This window comes from Physeter macrocephalus, chromosome 1 (assembly GCF_002837175.3).
Source record: "Physeter macrocephalus isolate SW-GA chromosome 1, ASM283717v5, whole genome shotgun sequence".
NCBI lineage: Eukaryota > Metazoa > Chordata > Mammalia > Artiodactyla > Physeteridae > Physeter > Physeter macrocephalus.
In genome coordinates this window covers 44,200,879-44,221,972 of record NC_041214.2, presented here as the reverse complement: position 1 = coordinate 44,221,972, position 21,094 = coordinate 44,200,879, and the positions used below count along the sequence as shown (strand labels likewise).

At 37.8% G+C, this 21,094-nt stretch overlaps 1 protein-coding gene across 1 annotated transcript in view; it reads left to right on the top strand.

Moving 5' to 3' along the window:
* ZNF385D (zinc finger protein 385D) overlaps positions 1-21,094 on the top strand; it is a 768,390-nt gene that overhangs the window by 622,602 nt on the left and 124,694 nt on the right. The window contains exon 4 of the mRNA XM_055085280.1: positions 2,254-2,364. Coding sequence (XP_054941255.1) covers positions 2,254-2,364 — 111 coding nt within the window. The remainder of the gene's footprint in view (positions 1-2,253; positions 2,365-21,094) is intronic.

Genomic DNA, 21,094 nt, shown 5'->3' with positions numbered 1-21,094 from the left:
TGGCTCACGGGCCTAGCCGCTCCGCGGCATGTGGGATCTTCCCGGACCGGGGCATGAACCCACGTCCCCTGCATCGGCAGACGGACTCTTAACCACTGCGCCACCAGGGAAGCCCTCATACACCACATCTTTATCCATTCCTCTGTTGATGGACATTTCGGTTGCTTCCATGTCCTAACTATTGTAAATAGTGCTGCGATGAACATTGGGGTGCATGTGTCTTTTTGAATTATCGTTTTCTCTGGGTATATGCCCAGTAGTGGGATTGCTGGGTCATATGGTAGTTCTATTTTTGGTTTTCTAAGGAAGCTGCATACTGTTCTCCATAGTGGTTGTATCAATTTACATTCACATCAACAGTGTATGCAGGTTCCCTGTTCTCCGCACCCTTTCCAGCATTTACTGTTTGTAGATTTTTTGATGATGGCCATGCTGACTGGTGTGAAGTGATACCTCACTGTAGTTTTGATTGGCATTTCTCCAATAATTAGTGATGTTGAGCATCTTTTCATGTGTTTGTTGGCCATCTGTATGTCTTTGGAGAAATGTCTATTTAGGTCTTCCACCCATTTTTGGATTGGGTTGTTTGGTTTTTTGATATTGAGCCGCATGAGCTGTTTGTATATTTTTGGAGATTAATCTTTTATCAGTTGCTTCGTTTGAAAATATTTTCTCCCATTCTGAGGGTTGTCTTTTATTCTTGTTTATGGTTTCCTTTGCTGTGCAAAAGCTTTTAAGTTTAATTAGGTCCCACTTGTTTATTTTTGTTTTTATTTTCATTACTCTAGGAGGTGGGTCAAAAAAGATCTTGCTGTGATTTATGTCAAAGAGTGTTCTGCCTTTGTTTTCCTCTAAGAGTTTTATAGTGTCTGGAGTTACATTTAGGTCTTTAATCCATTTTGAGTTTATTTTTGTGTATGGTTTTAGGGAGTGTTCTAATTTCATTCTTTTACATGTAGCTGTCCAGTTTTCCCAGCACCACTTATTGACTTCTTAATGTGCTAATAATTTCAAGAATCATTATGTTTAAACTTCATCACAACCTTAAGAGATAGATGCAGATGAGCAAAGAGGTAGCACAAGTATTAAGAAGCAGATCAAAATTTGTATCTGACTCTAACAGTTGTTAATCACTGATGTGGACCCTGGGACAAAGCTTGGTGAGGAGACATGAAATTTTATCAGAGCTAGGTTGCTGACATTATGTTTTGGGTGTCCCTTGTCCTGTCCTGGGAATGGGATGAAGAGAAGTAACTGACATCTGGCCCAAACTCTCTGAACCTCAAGCAGTAAGTCCATAGGATAGCAATATGTATTAGGTGATCAGTAAATGATTGTTGAAAGAATCCATAGCTCCATGTCTGAATACTTAGAAAGCAGCATTTGTGTACAGGTAACCCTTGCTTTTCCAAAATTCTCTTTATGTCACCTCACTTTGACCAGAGACCTGTATTAGTACCTGTTTCTGCTAACCAAAGGAAATCCAAAGAGGATTTTCAGTTTTACACAAAAAGGCAAACAGAGAAAGTGATGTTCAGCCTTTGTTTTGCAGCAGCTCTTACAGAGGCAGCATGAACCCTGAGCAGCAAGTCTGGCGTCTCTAAGCTCCATCCCATCCCCAGACAACTACACTCAGCATCTCAGCATCCAGCTGCCATGGCTTTGAACTGTGTCTGTGCGCATCTGTGCTTTATCTAGATTTACATTGTGCAGCCATTAGCAAGATGTGTCCTAAGGTAGTGGCTTCTACTTTCAGATAGCAGGGGAAATCTATACTATACTCTTAAGGCAGAAAGATACCAAACATAGCATAAGGTTAATTATCCATAATGGGGCTTAAGTTATTTTCATAGCTGCTCTTCTGACTAAGTCTATTTTGAAGTCTGTTTGGGGCAATGGCATAGACTAACTTCTGTGTAAGGTTTCTGGCATTCACAATAACTTGAGTTTTGATAAACCTTTAATTATATTTGAGGATTATCAAACTGAGACAATTGTTGATCCTAAATGAGAAAAACGGTTTAGCATGCAGACTCTAATGGGTACATTTATCATTTCCTTATACTGTGCTTCGGGCTCATTGTTGTCTATTTTTCAAGAAAGTAAAAATGCCATTTCTTAGAATAAAAATGTTCTTTATAATGTAAGCCGTAGATTGAAGCTGTACAGATTGGTTCTTTAATGAAATAGCCAACATTCCAATGGAACTGACAAGCTTTATTTCTATTTGTTGTATTTTTTTTCTCATTACAGATGGACCCGATTCAGAAAGCTGTAATAAATCATACTTTCGGGGTTCCTCTTCCTCATCGAAGAAAGCAAATCATATCATGCAACATTTGCCAGTTGAGATTTAATTCTGATGTAAGTTTATCATTTAGTATTCACTGAAAAAAATGTATTCTGCTGTTCTAATCTTGCAGAAGAGATTTCTTAAACATTTTTCTCCGATAACTGAGCATGTCAAAATTCAAAGATAACATTTTAACTCCTTATGTGCTTTAATTTTGGACTTTATTATATTATGTTTGGTTGTTTTCTATAAAAAAATCACACCTAAACAAACTGGTATACTTGCACTTTAATGGTATTTTTTAGTCTCTTGGGAATGCTAAATTTAGATAACACACTTTGCCTTTGGGAAATAGTAAAAATTTAGGACTAACGAGGCTTTCAGTAAATCACACCTGTGAAATAAGGTAGGTCCCAGATTATATTTCAAAGCCAAGATTTTGGCTTTGTAAATTCTCTTCTCCTGCCCTGATGGTCCCCTATTGCAGATCTCTGGTGTCTTTACTTGTATTTGTGTTAGAGACCTCCAGTCACTGACCTAGAAGTATTAGCATAGTAACAGGGGGTTCTGAAGACCTCAAAGGACCCCAGCCCCTAATGAGTAAAAGTTAAGTGGAGAACATGACAGGAGCAAGACAGTGTAGACCTGACACTTTGCAAGTTATTCACAGAGAGGGATCCTCATCTTTTATACCTTTTCTAAGGGACAGTGTGGACTCTGGATTCATCACAGAAGCTAATTTTGCTTGTGGTCAATATGAAAAAAACTGCCTGGCGTCCCCAACCTACTTTGGAATGGAGTCGGTCCTGAGATACAGAAAAGAAAAGGAACGTTGGTTTGGAAGGAATAAAAATTGAACATCTTGTTGACACTCTTGGTAAACAGAGGACCCTATCTATCAAAGTGGCCTTTCCAGGGTGCCATGATCTTGCCCTAAATGGATATGCTGTATGGAGATGACCAAACAGCTCTGGATTCTGGAGAACGTTAGGCCTTCCAGTATTTAATCACCCTAGGCAAGTGTGTCCCTTAGCTGATCTGATGATAAGGGTTTCATGTGAGATAATCAGGCACAGGAAATAGATGTGGCATAAATAAAGTGGCTTTTTCCTTCCGTGAGAGCATTTCATTTGTATAAGGATTGCTACTGTCTTATGAACTCATACCTACTAGTATAATCATCAGGTAATTTTATAACATTCCTTCTGTTGGCTTAAGAAGAGGAATAGATTGCCTGCATAGCACCTGAATGGCATTTGCTGCTGTAAAAAGAATACAGTAAACATACAGCATTTTATTTGAAGGGTTGTCTTTTATTTTTTTTGTTTTGTTTTGTTGTTTGTTTGTGAATACTGAGCACCTTGATTCGATTTGAATTTTAAGAAAATTACTATAGTCTAATTTATTAAAAAATATTTCAAGTGATGAATGTTATATAATAACCTCTTCCAGCTGGTGTAAAAAAAAAAACAGTTTTCTTGTCTTGCAAATAAGAGTTCTGAACTCAACAGTTGCAATTTTGATCATTTTTAAATACTCAGCAAACAATCAGATAGTTCCATAATTGTTAAGTGTGTCCTTTATTCCTTTTCTTCTTAAATCGTATTGATATTTCACTTTGGTACTGATCAGATAATGTTGCAAAAGTCTCTGAGGAGCCCTGTTTCCTGCTTCTTACATCTAATAGGGGCTGTTTCAAATATCAACCCTTCTGCCAACAATTTCCCTTCTAATGTTTTTCTCTATATTAAGAAAACTTCCTGTAAACTGGAAGCCAGAAAGAGACTTCAAGCTCATTGAACCCACTCTCCCACGAAATGTAAGAAAACCATTTGCTATATCTAGACTAGGTCTTTGGGTTGATTATCCCCAGTGATGGGTAACTCACCACTTCAAGACACAGTTGGTCTTTTTTTTTTTGGCAGATGTTTCTACTAATCCTGTAGAGGGATATCAAAGTCATATTTAAAAACTTTAGAAATACTGTCAGGTATGCTTTAGGAAACACACTATGTTTCCATATATGATTATTAACATAAAGAACATAATGTAAAATAAAGATTTGCATATTTCTTTTCTAAAATGTAATCTTATTTTACTTCTTAGTAAGAGAATAAAAATGTATTTGTATTCATTTGCTAATGAATTTTCAAAGTGATATAGGAATCAATATGTATTTATTAGGGAAATTGCTTCTCATTCTTACAACTTTGTTCTCAGGTTTCTCTAGAAGGAAAGGCCAAGGTATTTGGAGGATGGACAAGAATCAGTCTCGGTCATAATTAAACAATTGCAGGCTTGACCACTCATTAGATGGTTACTGTGTTAATCTTTTATTGTTGCTGTAACAGATTACCACAACTTTGGTGGTTTAAGACAGCACAGCTCTATTAGTTTATAGTTCTGGAGGTGAGAAGTCAGAAATGGGTCTCACATGGCTGAAAGTAAGGTGTTAGCAGGGTGATGTTCCTTCAGGGGCTCTGGGGGAGATTTCAGTTCCTTGCCCTTCTTTTTTTTTTTAATATTTATTTATTTTTTATTTATTTGGCTGTGCTGGGTCTTAGTTGCGGCACGTGGGATCTTTAGTTGCGGCATGCGGGATCTTAGTTCCCTGAACAGGGATCAAACCCGGGCCCCCTGCATTGGGAGTGTGGAGTCTTAACCACTGGACCACCAGGGAAGTCCCCTTGCCTTTCTTTTCTAGCTTCTAGAAGCTGCCCTCTTGGCTCGCGACCCCCTCCCATCCTCAAGACAACAAGGCCAGTTGAGTTCTTTGCATGTGGAATTACTCTCTCTCTCTTTTGCCTCCCTCTTCCACATTGAAGGACCTTTGTGATCACCATGGACCCACCTGGATAATCCCTAATAACTTTTCTATTTTAAAATTAGCTGTTTAGCAACCTACTTTCAGCTGCTAATTTAATCTCCTTTGTCACGCCACGTAATGCAACATATCCATCATTTCCAGGGATTAGGACTTAAACATCATTATCCTGCCTACCATAGATACTCATGTGGATGTTTGACTTAGATTTGAACTGAATTTCATGACCACCTGCATTTATCAGATAATTACCCAGTCCAAATCTTTGGTCTGTATAAACTGGACACATGAATTCAGTGCCCTGACATTTTTCCTTGCCTTGAACCTTGAATATAAATTCACTATGCAGTGCAAGGTTTTTAAATTGCAGTATTTTTAATAGGAAGACCCAATGTTATTGAGTTTATAAATGACATAGCAGCATATTAACTGTGATTTACAAACAAAATATAATTATTGCAAAATTGAAATACAGGAGTAGAAACTCCTTTAGAGACTTTAAATATCTCCGTAGCATTATTATGTCAATAAAGGGGAACTAATGTGCTGAAAATATAAGATTTGTTTATTTATTGACTGGTCATATCTATAAATACTAATTTCATGAAATATTTAGTACTGAATGCCAAAATCAACTGGATTTATCATTCATTCATTCATATATAAAAAAAGAAAATACATACATATGTATGTGTATATATGTATACATACATATGTATGTGTATATATACGTATATATATATTTATATAGATGTATAGATATAGATATCGAGCATTTTATTCCCAAAGAGCTTTAAATCCCAATACAACTGCCTATTTGCTCTTTCCAGGTAAATCTGGAATTTATCTTGCTATTTCCATTCTTAAACCTAGAATCTGGAAAAGTAACACTGTAATTCACTTGTAGGCTTGGTTGAATCCTCTATCACATAGGAAAGTATTTTTGCCTTGTGAACCTTTTTACATTTCAAAGCTTCTTCCCCTTCCAATGAAAATAATAGCTTCTAGTTCTTTTCATCTCTGCATCATGAAAATTCAATTTCCTTTCCCTCTAAGCTTTATTTATTTTTTTAACCCTTCGTATTATAAAGTCTGTAATTTGGTGTTATGCCATACCTGTTTCCTGTACAGTACTTTTTCCATTTTTAGCCCTGCAGATATCTTTCTAAGTGGCACATTATATTGTATGCACTTTAAATCAGATTGCCTTCTCCTGGTGCAGGCTTTTTCTTTGGAAAAAAAAAAATTCTTTTTGACATTTATGTGAAACACACATGAGGTTATGCAGAAAGCTTCCAATTAAAGAATGAAAGGTTGTAATTTGTCCAATTATTTTATCAGCATCTTAAAATCAGCATAAATTACCATTGGCCTGGACCAGTTAGTAAGTGTGCTTTTGAAAGACAACTTATAGCAAGGCCAGCACATGTGTAAGATTATTAAGTGAGGTAGAAAATGATTAATTACTCAATGACTGTTTATAGAATGGGAAATAAGATCTCAGGCCCCAAAACTGAGGGATCATAAAATTGCGGTATCTGATCATCACTCTGGTTAATATCCCCAAAAGAACATTTCATGATATGTTAAAGATGGAAGGAAACTTTTGCTAATTTCACAGTGGAAACTGAAGTGTAGAGAGAGTGTAGGAGGCTTATACCAGGCCACCTAGCCAGAGATGACACACAGGGTCGATGTCCATTTCCAGGCTGTTTCTGCTTCACCTGGTCCAGGTAGGGCAGCAAGTCCATCTGGAGATCCAGCAGCTGCTACAACAATGGCATGGATGGCATCCTGTGTGTTTCCTGCCCAGTCCAGCTGTCCCAAAGAGAAAGCCTGAGGGCTCCTTCCCCCATGGAACTAACCCAGGGCAGTCAGAGCCGCTGTGGAGGTCACCGTCACTGCGGGCTAGGCTCCGCCACAATGACTGACGAGTCCTCCCAAACAGCATCACTCCTGTTCACTTGCACAGTTCAGTCATAAACATGGTGAAAATTTAAATATAAATGCAAACTACTGAACTATAATACAGTAACAACAAATCCTTTATGACTCAGGATGGCCAAGCATACTTCAGGGGATTGTTATGAACCAGAGGAAAAGCAACCTCATTAGAAGATAACGTTAGGGCTTCCTTGGTGGTGCAGTGGTTAAGAATCCACCTGCCAATGCAGGGGACACGGGTTCGAGCCCCGTTCTGGGAAGATCCTACATGCCACGGAACAACTAAGCCCATGCGCCACAGCTACTGAGCCTGCGCTCTATAGCCCGCGAGGCACAACTACTGAGCCCACGTGCCACAACTACTGAAGCCCACACGCCTAGAGCCCACGCTCCACAACAAGAGAAGCCACTGCAATGAGAAGCCCGCACACCACAATGAAGAGTAGCCCCGGCTCGCCGCAATTAGAGAAAGCCCTCACGGAGCAACGAAGACCCAACACAGACAAAAATAAATAAACAAAATAAGTAAATTTATAAAAAAACAAAAAGAGAGAAAGAAGATAACGTTAATTACATATCTCAGACCCCTCCAAAGGGAATCCTTGGGATCATCACCAATATAATTGATATTTACATTTTCCAATGGTATTATAAAATAGAAATCATTATTGTTCTGCACTTTAGAAACCAGCTATGTAGTGAAACGAAGCAATAAATCTGAATTTAATTCATATCTCTGTCAAAACTTCCATTACCAAATGTGGCAATATAATGATGAAGATTCTAGCAGGAATATTTCTTCCTACCAAATGACCAAACTTAGATAATTACGCTTTCATTAACATCATATCTTAAGACACATTTTTAAAATATTTAAATCAATATTATTTGTGGAGGCTGATATTTAAAGGAAATGCTGCATAGATGGAGAGAAAAACAAAAACTAATGGTGGTTGTATTGGAGTTGAAGAACTATTCTTTTACTGCCTACTTTATTCTCCAAATTTCCTTTATGAGCGTGCTTAAGTTTTTTAAAGGAAAAAGGATGGTTGCATCTACTATCCTATTATGGTTTTCAAACTACATGTTTTATCCCAAATTAAAAATTATATTTTGAAGATCTCAGTTGCACTTTTCTAAGTATTTCTTGCCTCTTTCTGGCAGTGTTTTCAGTCTGAGACACGCCCAGGAAAGTTCATAGATATTATTTTTGTCTCATTCAAATTTTAGCATTTTATTGTATATCCTAGGAGAAAGGTTAATACAGATCTATGCATGGGGGATACACATCAAACCCCAAACCTGAAAACAGCATCCAGAGAAGCTGAGTGCAATGGTAGGAAAAACATCCGATCAGGAGTTTGACATCCTGTCGTCTAGATTTGTCTTCTCTTAATTGACTGTGTGTCCTTGGGCTCTTCATTGAACTTACAGGTTCCACAATCATCTCATTTAAAATGACTAGCCATTCCTTACAGCCACGTTGTAAGGATTATAAACTACAACATGTAAACAACTGGATTATAAATTCTATAGTGCATGAAACAGAAAGATCATTTTTACTTTGTTGGCTAAAAATGAAGTTACAATTGTTTCATTCTTCAAATGTTAAATTACTTCTTAAGAAATACGGAAGTTTGAAAATATCTCTCTTTAAAAAAAAAGTACTTATAGGGATCTATAAGTTGAAAGCATCTTTGTGCATCTTAGTGTATCTTTGTGTTAAGATTTGAGGTGCCCACTCCTGGTAAATCTTTACCTTTTACCTTTTAAAAACGGCAGGAACCACTTGTCCATGACAAAGCTGCATTTATTAAAAACTCTCAACCTCTTTAAGCCTATTGCTGCTGCTGCTAAGCCCCAAAGGATCTTCAGAGAAACCCAGTTATAAATTAAATTTTCAGGCAGCTTTGAAACAGCTCTTTCATAAGAGTGTGTCCCTTCCATGTCTCCAGGACTCACAGGGCTATTTAGAGCGTTGGCCTGAGCATCATGGCTTTCCCACTGGGTGCTTTTTCTTCTTCAAAAATAGTTCTAGGACAGGGCCATTCAGCTTCCCTGCCAGAGGAGATATGTCTGGGACCTGATGAGCTTGAGTTGGGCTGCCAGGTCGTCCCTGTGTGAAGAGTTGGGTCTGGAGCATGTCCTCTGAGTGTGCGTTTGGGCCATTTCATCCCTCAGTTTCACTGGTTTCTACTTCTTGAATAGAGCCCGAGGCTCTGTCAGAAATTCTCAGAAAGCAAAACTTGAACAGAAAGACCAAACAAGAGCTATTGAGTCTGGCTGTTCGAGATTTCAGGAGAAAATGAGCCAGTCAAGAGCACAGGAATCTATTTAAGCAGTGTGTTTCTTTGGCAGGCTTTTAAAAATAAAACTTCAATATTGGGTCATTTCGGGACTCTGAATTGACTTTGATATTCCAGAGTTTCATCTGTGGATGGAATGAAGGGTATGGGACTGAGAAAAAAGAGAAATCATTATAAAAGGGTCCATATTTCTCTGGACTTCTTTTCTTGATAAACAAGGAAAAACAAATTAATAAAATTCACTTTTCTATTAAATTCTCCTAGGCATGGAAAATTTGACTTTGAAAGTATCAAAAGAGAAAGTTGATTTTAGCTATGACAAGTACATGTGTGCAATATCCTCCAATAATCAGAGATATTTGTATTTCTATGGAATACTGTGAGCTCCTCAGAGAATTGTTGTAAGTTAGGACTTAGAGAAGTATAAGAAATAATTCTGTCCATTTTATAGATTGTACACTTGGAAAAACCAAAGGCCAGAATATTGAGTTGACTTTTTCAAGGTCTCTAGGCTGTTGAAACAGATAAGAGGACTGAAAACCAGGCTCCTAATTCCCAACTTAGTGTTTTTACCTAACGTATCACGTGACCTTTGCTAAGGGAAATTAATTTCAAGACTTGCATTGGTATCAGCTGACAGTTTTCAGCTAGGACAACTGGTCACTTAAGTTCTACACACAATGTAGAAGTTAAGGTTGATACCAGTAGTAAACTCCTTGCTAGATTGCCAGTAGTATAGATCGCTAGAACCTAGAAACATATTTCAAAATTGAGAACGCCTCAAAGGCAGCGCTATTGTAGTAAGTTTTGAAGGGGGCGGGGCAGGGGGGCAGTAGATAATCTCCGCTGAGTCTGTTTCATCAAATGCCACCTATTGAATGCAGAGTTTGAGAAGGGGGTTAAGCATGCGCAAAGCATCAAAGGACAGAATGTGATGGGGAGGGTTGAACGTGGTGAGCAAGAGTTATGATTCCAATTAAATCAACTAAAATTGTCCACGTGTCCCCAAAGATGAGACAAGAAACCTATTAATGTTAGGAAAGCTTTACAAGTCTTAGGTATCACTCAATAAATATTGAATAAATAAATGGATGAAGTGCTTAAGACCAGAGACATTTTTTTTTATCGCCTTAACAAGAAAATGAAGGTAGAAACGGGATTTTCTAAGAGGGTCTAAGTTGCAGCTTCATTAAGAGCATTTAGAATAACTTATACATTTTGAAAAAAATGGAATTTTAGGTTGCCTTTTCTCCAGTGCCTGATCCCTCTACAAAGCAGGATTCGTATCCTAAGCAACTACTTCCCTAAAACCTGAGAAATGGAAATTCACATGATTTGAAGAGGAAATGAATAAGTGGAATTAGATTTGAGCACAGCCTAGAAGCTGGTTCTTGGGATTTGGAAAGCCTGCCTTGTAGCAACCTCTGAATTTCAGGTTATTTGCAAAAAAATCAGTATAGTCCAAATTCCCCCATTTTAACTTTATGATTGTACCCTGAAGATTTTGGAGCACACCAGCCACTTCATCACTTTGTGACTGATGAAGTCTTTATTAGCCATGGAATAAAATCCTTGATGTAGCCCAGTTGCCCATAAATCACTTGATGTACATATCTCATATAAATGTCATCAATTGTTTTGTATCTCTTTCTACAGCCATATATATTTCTCAAAGTATTAATAGGCACTAATTAGCTTATAGAAACTAAAAGTAGCAACTGCATTAATCATCACCGCTAATAGAAAGTCTCAAAAATCAAATTTGTTCATCCCTTTCCATTCATTGTAGTCACTGTTTATCAGGCCCCTTGCCCTTTTTATTACATTTCACTATAATTTATTTCAGCATTTCATAAATCACCAGTTTCGCCATAGCCCTGGAAATTTAGGACAGTAGAGGGGCAGAGGAGCAAAGGAATTGGAGAGAAAGGTAATTCCTATGACTTTGTTCTTAAGTCATTTTGGGTTTTACGGTCTTTATATCCTTTCTTTCCTTTTACAGTTGCTATTTGTTGTTACCTCTTCTGCTGAGTCCTATTCTCTGTATTAATTAGCTAGAGTAATTGTGATGGAATATACTTTCTTGAGTATCCCCATGGTCACAGATCTCTCTATAGGTGAAATGAACCTACCCATTCATTTTACCTTCTTCCCACTATGTTTCTTAGGATGACTCGTTGAGGAGTGGCTGTTTGGTTTTATCATGGATTTAAGGAGAATGACATTGTACCAGGCATGCTATAAATTGCACACTACATTTGGGTTGCATTACTAGAGTATGACGTTAAAACCAGAACTTGAAAAGAGGGGTACATTTATTCATAGTCTATGGATCTCTGCATAATCTAGCTACTGTACTATTTTAGAACACTGTACTTACACCCTGCATCCTGGCCCGGATTCACCTTTTTCAAGCCTGCCAAACCTCATTTTCAATGCAAAACACTGCCTGTGGGATCCGTTGTCTCCCTCCAAATCTATGTTTTGATGTAAATTGAATCTGAAAGTGGTAAAGGTTGCAGTCCTTTGGGGAACCCCATTCCTTGTGCGGAGGGAGCTGTGGAGGGTTGTGAAAGTTTAATTTTCTGTGTCCACGTGTGATTCACAGGCATACTTTGAGAGGCGGAGAGATAAAGAATCACACACATAACATTGAGAGTATGTGGTTTACTTTTTATTGGGCCTACATGTACTTTTAAATTCTGTACTTAGAAGTATCTGAAGATGGATGCATGGCAAATTTATTCTTATCAGGTTTATTGGGATATCAGGTCCGTTCATACAACTTTAAGCCTTCTCTTAGATTCCTATATAATAAGGTTTCAGGAGGTAGTCTTTGAGCAGGTTTTATCCATTTCCCAAGCAGAGGCTTATTTTCTCTGCATCAGCAAACTTGTCATGGTAATCAACTTTTTTGTCCCAGCCATCAATCACTCTTGATTACAGCTGGCTAGAAGTTCTGTTCTGTTGATCAGCTCATCAGTGCACATAATATTACACCTGGAGGTCAGTAGAAATCATCCCTCCAAGGGAAAAGCGTTTTCCTTCGAGGCTTTTGTCCATGGTTTTATCGTTTATATTTGGGTCTCATTGAGTTGTCATGCCTATCTTTGACTCAATCTGCTCCATCATATAAAAGATGCTCCCAAAATAGTGCTCAAAGTCTGGTTGATAATTTTTACTATATTGTTCTTAGTATTGTGCTTTTGCCTCCTTCATTCCAAAGAGTAGTTTATGATCTATTGTTTCCTTATTTTCGTATTAACGTTTTCCCATTCTTAATGCAGTTATGGTAGAAATTAAAATCATATGAATGATAAGTCAATGAATATTCAGTGCTGCTGTAGAAGAATAGTTTAGCACATGTTTTACTAGAATGTTTGCAAGTCTAATTTTGTTGATTTGCAATGGTTTCCTAAGTTAGAGTTTTTTGTTTTATGTTTTGGCTTGGGCTAGAGAATATTTATCTTTAATTTTCAATTTATTTTAAGTAACACTAACTAGCTATCTTCATGGTTTAAAAAGACATTGAGAAGTAAATGTTTTTAAATCAGTTGCTCAGAGTCACAATTACTCTTAGCTGTGTCTGTAATATATATTCTTTTAGTAAAGTATAGTTGATTTACAATGTTCTGTTAATTTGTGCTTACAGCAAAGTGCTTCAGTTTTTCATGTATATATATATTACATATATATGTGTGTTTTAATATTCTTTTACATTATGGTTTATCTCAGGATATGGAATATAGTTCCCTGTGCTGTACAGTAGGACCTTGTTGTTTATCCATTCTGTATGTAATCACTTGCATCTGCTAGTCCTAATTCCCAGTCCATCCCTCCTCAACCCCTCTCCCCCTTGGCAACCACAAGTCTGTTCTCTATTGTAATATTTGTTATATGCAGTAAAAGGAATTTTTATTTCTCTAATCCAACTCATATTTCTTAAAACAGTAGCATTTTCAGAGTAGTACTAGAGCAATGTTTCCATGGTAAAATATTTATTGATTTCATAAAGTATTGAAAATAAATATCTGATTAAATAAACATTTAATATATCCTTTGTGTATTCCACAAAGACACTCTATTTCTTGTATTTTGTTGTATTTTTATTACTTTATAAAATCCAGAACAGTAATTTAGAAAAGCATAAAAGATATTTAACTTTTAGAGTACACAATTATAAAGAAAACTGAATAGAATATGGAAGTACAGAATAATATGGATTTAATTAGAAATCATGCTTCTTTATCAAAAGGTTGAATTAGTAAAAACTAAAATTTATTCTATGGCTGGACTTCCTAGGATAATGATATATTTCTATTTTTTGACATATTATTTTATTTTTTGTTGGGAATCATTTGTTTTTCTTTTAAATTTTTATTGAAATATAGTTGATTTACAATGTTGTGTTAGTTTCAGGTGTACAGCAAAGTGATTCAGTTACACATATATATATTTCTTTTTTACATGTTATTCCATTATAGGTTATTACGAGATAGTATAAATTTCTATTTCTGAGTGAAATAAGACAACAAAGAGAGACTGCTGTTTTCATTTGATGCCAGCATTTAGACATTATTGGTTCTTACTTTAATCTATGAAACAAAACAAGGGCAAATGGCATCAATTAATGAGACAGCAACCCATGTAGAAACATAGAAACCACACAATGCTGAATGGGATTTGGTTTTGAAAATCTGAGCCGAAAGCTCAAACTGGTTCTCTGCTATATCTGTGGTCTCAAATCTTCCCAGGATGGGAGCCGATCAGTTTTGTCAATGGGTGCTTTGTCATTATGCAGGTTTAATAATTAACCTAATATTTTGCTGCACCCACTCTTGCTTCTCCTTATTGGCAGTCAGCAGACTGGATATTTTCATGAAGAGTCAAAATACTATAGTTCATCTCTTCTTGGCCCAGAGAGTCTAGTCAAATAGTTTGCCACAAGAAAATTGTCATCTTAGCCAGCCATATGATTTTTATACTTTTAAACAGTAGCCACAGTATATGACCTAATGCCTAACTTTGCAAATCAGCCCAACATAAGTGGCCAAGTTTGTATACTCATAAAACGCTCAGATTGTCTAGAAAATGTATTACCATTTATTGCAGACTGATTTGAAATGACTGATCTTTATTTTAAATAAATAATTCAGGGAAGAGTTTCTCTCTCTCTCTCTCTTTCTCTCTCTCCAGTTTTTCCCCTGTAGAGATGTTTACTTACATTGTACTTCTGTTAGGACTTTACCTGTTGGTAGAAAATGTGATGCAGATTTTGGGAAGTGACACATTTTGGTGGGATCCTGTTACTAACATTTTGACCCTGTCATTTCTTCTAACTTGAAACATGTTGCCAATCTTTAAATTGAGAAAATGCTAAGAATTAAAACTCCGTGGAAACATATTTGACCATAGGTCTTTCATGTAGAGAATCCAGTTTCTTCTGTTTTTAAACAAATTCCTAGGCCACTGGAAAACCTCAAAAGGATGAAAGTTAACATAGTCCTACCTCATGAAGACATGTATCCTCTACAAAAGCTTTCTCAATTCTAGTTCACAGAATAATGGCTTCAGTATCTGGAGGTGAAGGAGGAGAGTAAGTTGTCTATATAGATTTTAAGGTGATGTCCATATTTATATCTCCAGCTGAAATCTCTTCCTCCACTTCATACTCCTGTATCAACTCCCATATCAAGTGTGGTCACTTGATGAGCAAGTAGATACCGCAATCTAAAATGTTCAAAACTAAAGGCCAGGGGCTTCCCTGGTGGTGCAGAGGCTAAGAATCCACCTGCCGATGCAGGGGACGCCGGTTCGAGCCCTGGTCCAGGAAGATCCTACATGCCTCGGAGCAACTAAGCCCATGCGCCACAACTACTGAAAAATAGCATTCTTCTTGATTACTGAGTCTTTTAAGATCCCCTTACATTTTTCTCCTGAGGCAAATATTTCACTCACCCCAAACTAATTCCAGCCTTGTCCTGACCCTGTCTGAAATACACCAGGCTCGCTTCCACCTCTAGGCCTTTGCACGGGCTCTTACTTCTGCCTGGAACGCTCTTTCTGCAGATTTCTACGTGGTCTGTTTCCTCAAACTTTGACCCAATGTCACCACCCCTTGATTGCTGACTCTGACTACTATATTTAGGATTTCAACACCTGTCATTCATTCCGCCTCTCCTTACCTGGTGGTTTTTCTCCTAAGAACTAATTACCTTGAATATACTACCTAATTTACTAATTTATTATGTTTATTGTCCACTGCCAATTAGACTGTAAGCTCTATGGGGGCAAAGATTTTTGCCTGTTTGGTTCACTGTTTTATCTAGGTACTTACTTAGAGCAGTACTTGATATATTGTGCTTAATATGTATTTAATGGGTGCATAAATTAAAGACTAAATGAATATCATGATGCTTACCGGTTATATATATCCGAACTTTATTTCACCCAGGCTTGGTAACATCTCAGCCCTCTCCCAATTTGTCTTTCCTCCTCAAATCATAAAAAGCCACATCCCATGATAAGAAATGGAGACATTCTTAGAAGAGATGCAAGAGGATACCTTTGCCCCAGTTCATCCTTGATGAATGAATAGCTTTCCTCTTGTGAGCTTACTTCATTTTCTGACATCACAGTATTTGGTCTGTCCGTGGGCATTAGGTAGTTTCACACTGGATCCAGGCTTTTCTTGGTATCTTGACACCAAACACATTGTTGGGGTCCTCCATCATGTGCTGCAAAAGCAAATAAGATGAATAACCAATTATGCAAACTCCCACGTGTCAACTAGGGCAATAGTAAAATGAAAATGCACTGGATTTCTAGGTAAGGTGTCACTGTTGGGTCACAGGAAAATTTAGGATGATCAGGGGCTTTGGCAGTGCCCTTGGAGAACAGAGGGGTATATTTGTCACCATAGTTGATCCAGCTTATGCTTGCTCCCTGTCGTGACTGTGGAGAATCCAGGCTACTTTCCTGATCCCAATTTAAGCCCTACCTTCTCTACCACAGACTCAGGTAGATCAGTAATACAGACGGCTGTGTATCTAAGTAAACTTGGGGTAACAGTGATGGGATGGGGTCAGGGAAAAGCAGGACCACAAATACGCATGAGTAGCACCACCGTTTTTCCTTTGTGTTTGTTGACTCGTGTGGAACAGAAAGCACATGAGAGAGTGTCTAGTTAGAAGCACATCATGGGTTGCGAGAGTTTCTGGTCTCCTAGTCAACGTTCAGTTACTTAGATGACAAGTGTATCTCCGTTACATACAAAGCCAAACTGAAAGACCAATCACAGAAAACCCCAATGTGGATATACCTTTCCTTTTCTACTTTTCTACTCCTCAGAGCCATTTCCCATTACTCTTATTCTAATAGTTCTTTGAAGTGATTAGAAGTTCCACAGTCATCATTCTCCATGCCTAACAAAACAGGAACAGGTAGAAATGTACATTATTCTATTGCATTTACTCTGACAGCTGCCATCAGATGAGATCTTCTTAGATATTGCCCAGGCTCAGGTTTCTTCAGTCACTCAGTGGAAAAAGTAAGAAACTTCCTCATAACCAGGACTGAGTATTTTCTAAGATTTTGTTGGACTAAAGTCATGAGGATCAAAGCTGTGGAATGGTTCCATGAACACGTCATGCATTCGGTGTTCTAGAAGGTCACCATTAGCTGGCAAGTAAATGAATAAAAAGAAAAAAGACTGTATCAACTTTAATTGATACCTCGAGTAACGGGATTCTATAGGCAGGATCAGTGATGGCTACTGATTTTTCACTCTCTTGTTACATCCAGTTGCCTTATCCTATAGATGATTTAGCCTAAAGTCTTGGAGTCCTACATCCTAAGGAGACATTATCTGAAACATAGTCTCCACGTCTTTCTTCTGATCTCGATTTTACTTATGTGGAAAAGACAGTTGAGGCAGATTTTAAACACCTGGACCCTTTTTCCGTAGGACTCCAAGTCCTCCCTAGAGGGGCAATTGCTCCAAAGCAAATAAAAACAAATGGCAGCTACATATTTCTTCTTCTGTAATGCTAGAGGGCATTAGGGGTGTCTTTCCTGAACTATTGCTTCAAAAGCCATCCATCACTGCAACAGTTTTCCTGTAGATTAAGGACCAGATTTGCATTCTAAATTAGTTCTTCCAACAGCTGCTGTAAAATAACTTGGCTGTAAGTTAGGAGTTTGCATTTGATCCTCTGCCAGTGAAGATCATAAAATTCAGCTTGGCAAGAGAATTTAGAGAAAGAGGTCTCCTCAGCACAGCTGTGCTTATTGGACTGAGTGGCATGTGTAAAGCTGGACCCCAGCTCTCTCTCTGGTCAGCACGTGAGGGATTGCTGCTGAGAAAAGATGAGTCTAGTTCCAGCTTCTCTGTGACAGAGCTGAACCACCTTTAGTTGGAGAATGGAGGGAGGATTATATTAAAGCTGCTGATGTAAACATCTTTGGGTGTTGATGGAGCAATCTGTTCAAGTCTTTGGATGGTCCCTTGAGAAATCGCCAAGAACCAAGTGTCAGTTTTGCACCTGGCCCACCGTGGAAGTTCAGATGACAAAGGAGTTATTTTCCAGGTTACTATCTGCTCCAACTTTGTGAAGCGAAAGTCTAAGGGACTTGGATCCGGCTAATCCTATCTCAGTGCTTATTTGTTGTATAATTCTGTGCAAGTTTTTTTTTTTTTTTAACATCTTTATTGGAGTAAAACTGTTTTACAATGGTGTGTTATTTCTGCTTTACAACAAAGTGAATCAGTTATACTTATACATATGTTCCCATATCTCTTCCCTCTTGCATCTCCCTCCCTCCCCCCCCCCCCACCAAAGCAGAACACTGGCACACCACGTACGTACACACCCACACCCACACCCACACAGCTAGATGGTCACAAAGCACCGAGCTGATCTCCCTGTGCTATGCGGCTGCTTCCCACTAGCTATCCATCCTATGTTTGGTTGTGTATATATGTCCATTGCACTCTCTCACTTCGTCACAGCTTACCCTTCCCACTCCCCATATCCTCAAGTCCATGCTCTAGTAGGTCTGTGTTTTATTCCCGTCCTACCCCTAGGCTCTTCTTGACTTTTTTTTTTCTTAGATTCCATATATATGTGTTAGCATACAGTGTTTGTTTTTCTTCTTCTGACTTACTTCACTCTGTATGACAGACTCCAGGTCTATCCACCTCATTACAAATAACTCAGTTTCATTTCTTTTTATGGCTGAGTAATATTCCATTGTATATATGTGCCACATCTTCTTTATCCATTCATCTGTTGATGGACACTTAGGTTGCTTCCAAGTCCTGGCTATTGTAAATAGAGCTGCAATGAACATTGGGGTGCATGTGTCTTTTTGATGGTCTTGTTTATGGTATCCTTTGCTGTGCAAAAGCTTTTAAGTTTCATTAGGTCCCATTTGTTTATTTTTGTTTTTATTTCCATTTCTCTAGGAGATGGGTCAAAAAGGATCTTGCTGTGATTTATGTCATAGAGTGTTCTGCCTATGTTTTCCTCTATGTGTTTGATAGTGTCTGGCCTTACATGTAGGTCTTTAACCCATTTTGAGTTTATTCTTGTGTGTGGTGTTAGGGAGTGTTCTAATTTCATTCTTTTACATGTAGCTGTCCAGTTTTCCCAGCACTGCTTATTGAAGAGGCTGTCTTTTCTCCACTGTATATTCTTGCCTCCTTTATCAAAGATAAGGTGACCATATGTGTTTGGGTTTATCTCTGGGCTTTCTATCCTGTTCCACTGATCTATATTTCTGTTTTTGTGCCAGTACCATACTGTCTTGATTACTGTAGCTTTATAGTATAGTCTGAAGTCAGGGAGCCTGATTCCTCCAGCTCCATTTTTTTTTAACATCTATGAATGTCAGATTCTCACCTGTACAGTAAAGATGCTAACACTACAATATAAGATGTCTCTGAGGATTAAAAGGAGTATTATAAGCATAGCAGCAGATTAACAGTAGGTATTTAGAGTTAATCTTTTTCCTTCTTATATCTGATATTGGCATAAAGGGAGTAATGTTTTTCATACTCAGTACCTTTTCAAAATCACAAGGTATGTGTCTGAGGCAAGGCTTACTAGGTGTCTAATACTTTGGTCATTCTTCCTCAATTAGATAATTGATGTTGATTAGGCTCTGCCAATGTATATTCTATCCTTTAGGTCAGTTCTTTCTTCCAGTAAAGCTTTGAACATGCATAGTCATTATGTTGTTTTTTAAAATATAGATAGATGATCTCAATTAATTCTGGGAGCAGTTTGTAGCTTGACTCAGTAAATGACAGGTTGATTCTGGGTTTTCTCTCACTTTCTAATCCTAAACCACAAGATCTTGTGTAATAAATGCAGGTTTGACCTAAGATTTTTAGAAAATGGTATCCAGTGAATTGCTGTTCAGGTATCAGACAGTTGGCATTTTGAGTCATAGAGATGCATAATAGAGGCACATCTATAGTTATAGTTATAAATAAATGTGTATACCATTGACAGATTCATGAAACGTCTACTGCTAGAGGATTAGTGGAACAAACTACAATTTAAACGATTAGTGCACCAAAATGTACTGCAGCCTTTATTTTCAAATACAAGACAGCATGGGTGAAAAAAAATAGGCATTTTCCAACTGGCAAGCAATCGCCTGGTACTTATGGTTTTCTAAGTGGGGAAAAGTTTCTTGTGTCAGCAATTCATGTGACAGGCCAATGATGAAGTGACTTCCTCCACTCATGTGAAATGGGGAAGTGCTTATTTCTTAGTCCATTGGGAAGATTTAGAGCTGCAATGTCCTGGGCGAGGGCTACCTGTTCTCACTCACTGTAGGTTTGGTAGTTCATCAGTAATTTCAGTGTGATGGCTTGTGGCCTTGTTTGTCACTGTAGCTTTATGCATAACTGGCCAGTTTATGGCAGTGATTACATCCATCTTCACAGAATACAGACTCCGGGTTTGAGTCACAAGATATTTAACCCTCAAATTTCTGGACCTGTAGGGGCCAGCTGCAAAAACTCTCGGAAGTCAGAGGTTAGGGATATTTTGGAGTGCCAGATAATGAATTGTATAGGCTCTCTGTCCCTGTAAAATGCTATGATTTACTACCTTAAGTGTGCTTTTGAATACACAGTACCTAGAATACTTTCTGGCCATCTTAGGTGTTCAATAAGGAGTGAATGAACTCAGTATGTGCTAGAATGAATTGGTGAAGGATAAACAGAAATCTAAAGAAGAAAATGATCCTGGAAGTTGTTGAAAGTGTTTTTATTTGGACTATTTACTCAGAATATTGTACTATGGACCACTGAGAGAAACTTTTGTACAATTGCTGCCTACGTTTCAGATATGGGATATGGATGATTTAATTTTTAAAGCATTTTTCATTAGGCTTGGAGAATTTATATCAGAGCTATAGCCAGAAGGAAGCCAAAATGTTCCATTTTTAAGACTATCTTAAAATCTAATTATCAGAAATCTATATTTAGTTAAATGTGATGTTGAATAGACTGAAACTTTTGCAACATGTACAAAATTCACCACTCTGTGTTCTCCTTCCCACGTACATCTTTTCACGCCCACCTTCCCACTGCTGACATATTAGGATGGGCATATGAAATTGCTGTTTTATAGGTCAAAATGGCCAAATGCTAACAATTTCGTATGATTCATACATATGTGCATGCAAATCCACTTTGGTTATTCAAACAGC